General features: G+C 38.3%; 1 protein-coding gene across 1 annotated transcript; it reads left to right on the forward strand.

The window, feature by feature from the left end:
• Positions 1-704: 704 nt before the first annotated feature.
• LOC133785220 (uncharacterized) lies at positions 705-1,199 on the forward strand. The gene has a single exon (XM_062224471.1). The coding sequence runs from the start codon at positions 705-707 to the stop codon at positions 1,197-1,199; it is 495 nt and encodes a 164-aa protein (XP_062080455.1).
• The last annotated feature ends 8,701 nt before the right edge of the window (positions 1,200-9,900 follow it).

The raw sequence follows: 9,900 nt of genomic DNA on the forward strand, positions 1-9,900 counted from the left end.
ATATTTTAACCCTATTGCGTTAATTGACCTTAGTAACACGTTTAAGTCCAAACAACTTGATTCGCATGTCCTGCACTATTTAAAATACACAGTGTAATGGTCTTAGCTATCCAGGAAATTATAGAGGGTCTCGAAATATACAGTGGTTCATAGCTGGTCATGAACGAGGTCCTTGGAAAGTACCAAGCTAGAGGAACCAAGATGGTTGCTTACTTGGCCAATACCTAAGAGATGATACACAACTTCAAAAGGTTTACCGTCTGAAAAGTTCCACGAGAGCAAAATTCCAACGTTGATGCTCTAGCCAAGCTAGCTACCACCAAGGATGTGGAGTTGCTCAATATGGTTCCCATTGACTACTTGGCTTCTCCAAGCATTACAGCGCCAGAGGAAGTGGAAATGGTCTAGCCCATGGACGGTTTGATGAAACCCATAGGGAAATATCTTATCTCTGGAGAACTACCACATGACAAGAAAATGGCTCGAAAGTTACTTTACCAGGCTCTTCGGTATGTAATCATGGAGAGTAAGTTGTACATGAAGAATATTCATTACCACTACTCTTTTGTGTGTCCGACCAAGAAGCCAAGCTCATCCTCCGAGAAGTGCATGAGGGATTCTTTGGTGACCATGCCGGGGGGCAGAGCCTCCCCAAGAAAATTCTAAGACAAGGATACTTCTGGCCTACGATAAATGGCAATTCGATGAACTATGTCAAGAAATACGACAGCTGCCCGCATTATGCCAACATCCTCTTAGTTCCTCCAAATGATCTCACTCAAATGACAAGTCCCCGACCCTTTACAGTTTGGGGCATTGACCTAATAGGCTCCGTGCCCACGAGAAAGGGAGGTGTAATGTACGGGATTATGGCAGTTAACTACTTCATGAAGTGGGTTGAGACCAAACCTCTCGCTACAATCACCTCCAAAAAGGTGCTGGACTCTGTCATCAAAAACATCGTTTATCTCTACGGGATCTCGAGGAAGATAGTTTCCGACAACGGCCTCCAACTTGACAATGAGTTGTTTACCGACTTTTGTGAAAGGCATGGATTCATGAAGAGTTTCTACTCCGTAGCCCATCCGCAGGCAAATGGACAAGTGGAAGCATTTGACAAGACGCTTAAAGCCACTTTGAAGAAAAAGTTCGAACAAGCGAAAGACGCTTGGCCCAAGGAGCTGGCTAAAGTGTTATAGAGTTATTGTACTACTGCTAGGACATCCACTGGCCATTCTCCATTCTCTATGGCCTACGGGTTTAAAGCCATGCTCCCACACACCAACGAGCCACTTTTAACCATACCACAAGCCAAACTTTACTTCAAGAATCATTGGACCTTGTTGAGGAGCTCCAAAAAGCTTTATAGCCACGTGTAGCGTCCTACCAACAAAAAGTGGCCAACTTCATTTCTAAAGTGAAGGATAGAAAATTCGAGGTTGGGGACTTGGTGTTGAGAAGAGTTTTCCTAGAAACCCGAGACCCAAGTGTTGGAGTGTTGAGCCCTAACTGGGAAGGTCCATACCAAGTTGAGAGTACCGTGTGTCCTAGAACAAACAAATTGGCTCAACTGAATGGGGAGTTGGTGCCCCACGTCTAGAATGTCGAGCATGTTCGCCGATATTATGATTAATGCAAATAGTTATTGTATTTTCTAAATTTTATGAATCATATGTAGCCTACGGGAACCTTAATAAAAATTGTGTATGCAAAACACGATAGATGAAATTCGAAGAATTTGCTTGTATCTTTAAAAAATTTATGTTTTACTACCCGAGGAGTACTCGCTCGCCAGCCTAGACAAGTGAATGCATAGTAGTCTCCGATCACTTGGGGGCATAAGTGGGAGTCACCCTATAAGATAACAACTCGCGGAGCATGACCTAGGCAACTCAATTCAAGGAGCCTATTATGGCTTCAGAGCAAACCTAGTGCCATAGAGTTTGTGAGAGTTCTCGAGAAGCACCTAAATCACCTAAGGGCAAAGAGCTCGAGTTACTTCCTGATGACTAGGCACCCATGAAGCAATACCGAGTTCCCAACTTCCAAAATTGTAAAGGGAATAAGACCCAAGTCACATAGACTAAGACACGAGCCTTAAGTTGCCTTAACTCAAGCAAACACCTGAGTCGCCCTGACTCAGGCACAAGTCCCAAGCTGCAAAAACTTGGGCACAAAAGACTTGAGTCTCTTAAACTAAGGCCCATGTATGGTGGATAAAACAAGGTAGGATAAATTAATATTTTTGTGATTATATGTAACGTCCCAAAATTTCTAATGGGATTAAGTGCATTGATTAGCGTGTTGGGAGGTCACGTGGGGTAATTATGTGTGAATTAATTGATTTATGTGATTTATATGCTTATATGATTGAGTATGCATGATTATGTGCATTAAATGTGTTTAAAGAATCACTTTTGTTAAAAAGGGGCATTTTCCTAAATTTTGATTCAGTGAGGGTATATTTGCAATTTTATATGCTATGTTCTTGAGACACATTATTATGTAGAAATATTTGTGATATTCGGCTTGAGTGAGCTCTTTTGAGCAATTTTAGTGGAAAAGTTACAACGGGGATAAATACCCGGCTCAGGGTGAGCCAACAGGTACTTTAGTAATTTTTCACATTTTGGGGAATAATTGGTAAGATGAAATTTATTGGTGGAATAGCAATGTTGGATTAATTAGTTGGTATATTTTGTGATTTGAGGTGTAAATAGAATTAGAGGTAAGATTAATAAATTTCCCTTGGGATTTTAAAGAGTGGGAATTAAAGGGAGGGGTAAATTGGTTATTTGACCACATAATTAGAGAAGGAGGAAGTCCCTTTGCTGATGGTTTTCTCCTACACGTGTACACCCCTTCACCACTTCTGTAACGCCCTCTGGATAGCCAAGACCATTACATTGTATACTTTAAATAGTGTCAGACTTGTTAATCAAGTCTCTTGGTTATAAACGTGTAACTAAGGTTAATGACAAGGGTTAGGGTTAAAATTTTGGTCAAAAGGAAACGTTGACTTTTCATTAAAATATTTACGTTCGTACATGGGATCCCAAAATAATGTTTAAAAGGTTAATAAAGTTCAAAAGTTACAAGTAGCCGACCTAAGCGACAAAATAGGGTTTGACCCCTAGTTCCTCTGAGAAACCCTCGATTGTGGTGGTCGAGCAGCCGCATATATACACGTTGCCACTGAAGCTCTCCAACTCATGGCTGATCCAACTTCCCTTTCCCCTTACCTGCACCACATAGCATCTGTGAGCCAAGGCTCAACAATAAAACTATAAACAAGTGCATGAACAACAAATACAGATTCCAGATGCATATCTAAAATGCCCGGCTATAATAACCTACTCATGCATGCATACAATTACAAATAAATTATTATAGGATCATTTTGTGGGCTGCTACCCTAAATAGATGACCATAGAGTCAACCCGAGGCCCTATGCCCTAGCTAAGTGATCATAGAGTCACCGAGGGCCCTTTGCCCTAGCTCTGAGTAACTACCCACAGCGCTAGCCTGCTTTTTTTTTCAAACGACCATAGGGTAGACCAACGTAATAGTATGTCCCTGATTAGGCCTAAACATCTCAACCAATGCACAATGCATTATTTCTGCCCTTGACTAATAAGTCAATGCCTTAACAAGATACTCAGACAAACAGATAACCAGATAGAGATAAGCATACTTCAGATAATACAACTCTGCATACATATTAATAATATTTCTCACCAACTAAATACAAACACAGTAATAACCATGTTCCTTAATGGAACTGAGCCTTAATCATGTAGATAGTCACATTTAACACGTTCTGGGTGTAGTTTTCTTACCTTAGGTCTGAGTGCAATGTATAATAAGAATGACCCTCGAGCACGATCTTAGTTCCAAGAGCCTATTGGTAACCTAGTCACAACCTTAATGTAGAATCCCTCCAATAACAAGCAAATAAAAGCTTCAAGACCGAGTCCCGGCCTCCGTGACATCGAATTCTACTAAATCGGGTAGTAGAATCGATCCCGAGCCCCTAAGTCTGAGTTCCCACACTCATGACCTTCCAGGGACTCAAAAGTCGTTCAAGCGCCGCGGCCCAACTCACGCACCGCGGTGCTCCCTGCATGTGTCTCGACCCTTATGGAGGTTCAGCACCTCCTTCTCCCTTTCGTTCATGAGAGTCGCGGTGACCCAAGAACAAGGTCGTGGCTCAACATGAAAACCCAGTTTTCCCCCTCGTTTTCTTCAAGCCAAAACTCACCAAAATCCCAACCAAACATAGCCAAATCCCAAAAACAAATTTCCCAATCAACTCAGCATTCATAAGCCTCAAAACCATCCCCAAAATCAAACTTAAAACTCCTCACATAACCAAATTCAAATTTGAGCTTCCAAAACTCTAAAACTCAAGTAAAACAAGAGAAAATATAAAGAGTTTGGATCCAAAAAAGTATGCTTAGGCAGTTCTAATTCGAAACTGGGATGAAGGGATGAAAGATTTTAGTTCCATATGCTGATATTGACCCCCCAAAAAACTTCTTCGATACAATTTGTTCGCCAAGATTTCATACCTTTTAGCTTGTCTTATGATATTTCTTGCTTTATTCTTATCTTGTGGAAATACCCCTTTTTTTCTAAGTAATTGAAATTTAGAATTGAGATTCTTAAGGGGTGGGGGGCCGAGGTAGGTAAGAAAGGTATGCAATCCAAACTACTTTCCCCGAAGAGAATAGACAAAGAGGTTCTTCCCATTATGGAATGCAAGAGAAAAAGCGGAAATCCCAGTATTGTAAGAGAAGGGTCAGCTCATCCAAGCGGAGCTAAAAGGGGGTGCATTTCTGAGGGGCCTATTCTGAAAGATTCTTCTTCCTTTTCCACTTTTCGACCACGGGTCAAAATATTGTGATTTTTTCAATACTTCTTTTGGGCTTCATCTTTATCTTTCGTCTTTATTAAGGCTAGATATCATACCTCTGCTACCAAAACAATGCTAAGCCTTTCCCCAAGCAATCCCGAGCCTAAGCTATCTTCGATTCCACTTAGATCACAAGGAATTTCAAAGAATTGAGAGAGAGAGAGAGAGAGAGTATGGTGTTTGTATTTTTCTGTGTTTTTCTGTTTGTGTGTAGGTTACTTAGAGTTCAAGTAACTCTAAGCATATCCTGAAGCTCGAGGTACCAAAAATGTCCCCAAGAGTAAAATGGTCAAAATTCCCAAAATTCCCTCCTAATCTCACTAACTCTGAATATATCCTCAAATATTTATTCCCATTACCCGATATCCCAGTAATGTACTAAATACCCAAAATACCCCTTGACTCACCCCGAGTCGGGTATTTGGTCCCGTTGTGACTCTCCTGCTAACTTGCCCCCTAAGATTGCCTCGTGCCGAGTAACCCAAATATATCCACATAATAATGTGGTCTCACACATATATCACATATATGCACATATATTCCAAATATACCAGTAACGAGCCAAGTTACAAAAATTGCCCTTCTAATAAGAAACGGGCCAACATGCATATTTAATACACCTAAACATGCATATCTAGTCATATTATAATATAACTCACATAATCATATAATGATACACATATATATCACATAAACACATATTTCATAATTAAATCACATATATTCAAATAATTCTCCATAATTTATTGCCCTGGCCCTCTAATTAAGGCCCTAAGCCTTATTAGGTAATTTGAGACGTTACAACTTCCCTCCTTTCTTCATTTGGTTCCTTGTAAGCTTTGGAAGAACTAGAGTTTGAACCAAGGCAACTTTGGAGCTTGTTCTTGATTTTTGGAGGAAGTTAAGCTTCAAGGAATGAACATTTGAAGCTGCTCAAAGCCATAGTTCCCAAAGGGATTTTGAAATTTATCTCAGAGGTAAGCTTTTTGTTTTTCTTATTTATTCTTGGTGGTTCTTTATCATTCTTGGGGAAAGTTGGGTTCTTTGGGTCCAAATTTGAACATTTGAGGAACTAGATCATTTCAATGTGTATAGGGATGATATAAGCTTAGTTTAAACTAATTAGAAGCTTAAAGTTTGGATTTAATCCATGATTTAAGTTTGAATTTTTTGTATTTGGGAAGAATTGGAGAATATTGAACTAAAACTTTGATTTTTGGTTTGGGAATTTAATTTGGTGTTTATTTGTTGTAATTGGATGGTTTATGAGGTGTATGTTTGACTGAATGCACAAATTCTAGATTTGGTTTTGATTTAAGGCGATTTGGGGTCGGATTGGGTTTGAGAAATCACAGGTGAAAAACCCAGAAAATATGGGTTTTCGCTGTGGCGCCATGATGCTGAACCAGAATTTTGAGCGAAGTATTCGCTTTTAGCTCGTTGCGGTGCCAAGGGGTCGTCGCGGCGGGACCGATGCAACTCCAGATAAATATTTTTTTATAGATTTTGGGGATTTGGTTTGGGGGCTCGGGGGAAGATTCCATATCATGGTTTGGCAGAATTAGAAGTTCCAAGAGCTAGGGTTTAGTCCTGGAACCCATTTTTGGACTTAGTTCTTAATGAGAATATCGTTTACGTTGTGACTAGGGTTTCTGGAAGGCTCGGGAAAGGGATCCCACTCGGGGTCGTAACATTTTCTGCACAAGACTCAAGGTGAGAAAACTAGCACACGCAGCATGTTTAGGGCATTGGCCCCGACTATTGAACACGGTTATAACTTTGTAATGATTCTGATATAAGTTATATATTCTTATTATGAGATTATACATGTTGCATTTGTTATTGTATGTTAGTTTGTGAATGATCGGCAGGGCCGCTATGGGGGTACGATATACACTCATTCGGAATGGGTCGTATAAATGAGTTAGATGCTTGCATAAATTTGTTTATAATTTGTGAAGCATGTTATTTATAAATTATGTTACATTGGATATATGTTTCTGTTTGGTTTAGTTTTCTTGCTGGACCTTGGTCACGGGTGCTTTATGGTGTAGGTAAGGGAATGGGGGAACTTGTAATGCCCCGACTAATTCTAGACCTCAGACCACTAAAAACTACTAAACATAGCTACTATTTTGGAATACATACATAAGAAATAATCATAACTTTATTTAAAACCCGAAATATCGTACGAAATACAAAATACGGTTTAGGTACCCATTGTTTAGTACATAAAACATAAAAACATAACTTTAATAATTTGTTAATAAAAGTTAAGTGCGGAAAATACATAAAAACATAAATCAAAAGACTTAAAAACAATGACATCCTCAATCTTCCAGCAGTCTATTCAAACCATTCATCCTTAACACACATCCAAGCTACCACGAATCCTTCCCGCCTTCCATGCTCATTTTCTTGCACCATCTAAAAAGAAAGGAGTGAGTCTAATGCCCAGCAAGGAAAATCTACTAAAACAACATATATGTCATAAATCATAAACATAAGACTATATCATAAAGCATATACTATAAAACATATGACTATAAAAGCATATATCATATAGCGCTACAATATTAATGGCCATTAACTCATTAACGTGGTATGTAATAAAACCATCTAGGTCCTCAGTCTACTAATCGAGGTAGGTTAGATCACAACTATAGTATATGATAACTCATCTAGGTCCTCTGTCTACTAATCGAGATAGGGTAAATCATAACTCTAAACCACGAAAATGATAAAAATTCTTGGGGCTTACTATCTAAGCAAGTCATATGCCCAAGCGACTACAAAACATATATCATATCACATATCATATCATAGCATAAAACATATCATAACATAAACATATAAACACATATAATCTAACCTATTTTCCATACCAAAAACCGAGATATGGAGACAAGAACAGGGATTTGGAATACTCCTAAAATCAACAGCAAACCATGAGTTTCTAAAGAAGAAGGAGATGAAAAAGAGAACTAAACCATCAAAGTGGAAACTTACTGAAAACCTTAAGTTTCAAAGAACTTAAACACCTAACCAAGAATCATAACAAAGAGTTAGGATCTGAATGAAAACAAAAGAAAACTAAAGAACCATGAAGAACTGATCTTAAGGATAAGAATACCTTGGATGAACTATGACTTTGATCTACACCTCGATACCGAAATAAAACTATATCTTACTTCCCAAGTGTTTAGAAAATCTTAGATTGGAAAAGCTTTTAACCCAAACCCCAAGTGTTTCTCTCTATAGTAACCTTAGCAGCTTGGAGGCTCTGAACAATGCTTGAATGATGAGTGAGATGGCTGAGTACTAGGTCCTATTTATAGAGTTCAAGGAGTGAAACTAACCCCTTTTAAAATGAATAAATAAATGCATATAAAATGAAAAAGATTTGAATTTTCGTTCAACAGATGCCCAGAATTTGGTCAAAATTATTCAAGAGCAAGTCCAAGTTGTTAAGGCTATTTTTAAATTTAAATCCTCAGGTTTAAAAAAACAATGTCTCCCAGAGGTGTTATATCGCCTACCATGGGCGATATATCGCTTGGACCTTTACCCTGAGCCTTCGTGCTTTCATTTGTGCGAAGTCGGCGTGTTTTCCGTATCTCCCGTAGGCGATATATCGGCCCCTATAGCTGCAATATATCGACATACATTGATATATCAAACATGTATTTTCACTTTTTCAACATATTTTGAATTGATTAAACAACTTTGACTGTTTAAAAATGTGATCCTAATAGCTGCTGGAAGGTTCTAGAGCTTCTAGATCTTTCTTTTAATTAAACTATGCATCAAAAATACTTAATTCCTTAATAAACATGCTTGTGACAAGTGTCATGTTCTTATTAATTCTATCTAAACCTTAGGTTATAATAAATAATATTTCTAGGACCAACAATATTAATTAAACCTTATGTTATAATTATATTTCTAAACTATAGGTTAAACTTATAAAATCCATAATTGTTGTTATGAGTTTCCAACTAAGTCCCGGCTTGAACCAAAATCCACGGAAACTCACATACTACTAGCTACTACTACTACTATCTAGCTAAGTAAAACTCTGAGACACTACAAAACTAGACCAGCCATGAGTTGGAGAGCTCTAGAAGCGATGTGTACATACTCAGCCTACTCGACTACCACGACTGAAATTCTTTTGAGGGACTAGGGTTAAGTCCAATTTTGCCACTTAGGTCGGTCATTTTTGTACTTTTCATATATCTGTATTTTGTTTACAAACTCATTTTGGGATCCCTTGTATGTACTCAAACATTTTAATGAAAAGTTTAACTTCTTTGACCAAAATATTTAATACCTAAACCATTTTTTAACTTTAATTACACATTTAAGTCCAAATGAATTGCTTAACGAATTAAGCACCATTTTTAACACACAGTGTAACAATCTTGGATTAGTAGGGCATTATATTATACATTACGTTAAATTTTTTTAGAAAAACCTTGTGCTTTTCATAAATCTGATTTGCATTATTACTAAATGTTGTATTAAAAATGTGTTAAGTAAAATGTAAAAGGGCAAGTAAATAGAGCAAGCAGAAAAAAAAAAAGTAATTCGAGAAATTATGTACAATTGTACTCGGGGGCTTGATCATTTAATTTTTTTATACCTCAATAAAAGGTGGCTTGCAGGCCTAATTATTGAGACATAAAATAAAAAGAAACATAAACGAGGAAAAGTCTAAATATCTCCAGGAGGAACCTCTTCAATGATATCAATAATTGAATCAACCTCCGGGACTTGACCCGCTTCCCTGGCGGCCCTTGCAGAAGCTGCAGTAGCTTCCTCTGTAATTTCTCAGTCAGGCCACATAAATGTTGTCCTCAGCGAGCTCGTTAACTTCCTTTTTAAGCTCCTCCCCCTGGAGTCGAAGGGACTCCACCTCAACTGTAGCAATTCAGGCCCTGTCAGATGCCTAAGTTGCTTCACTGTGGGCCCTGGCGGCCTCC

This window comes from Humulus lupulus, chromosome 6 (assembly GCF_963169125.1).
Source record: "Humulus lupulus chromosome 6, drHumLupu1.1, whole genome shotgun sequence".
NCBI lineage: Eukaryota > Viridiplantae > Streptophyta > Magnoliopsida > Rosales > Cannabaceae > Humulus > Humulus lupulus.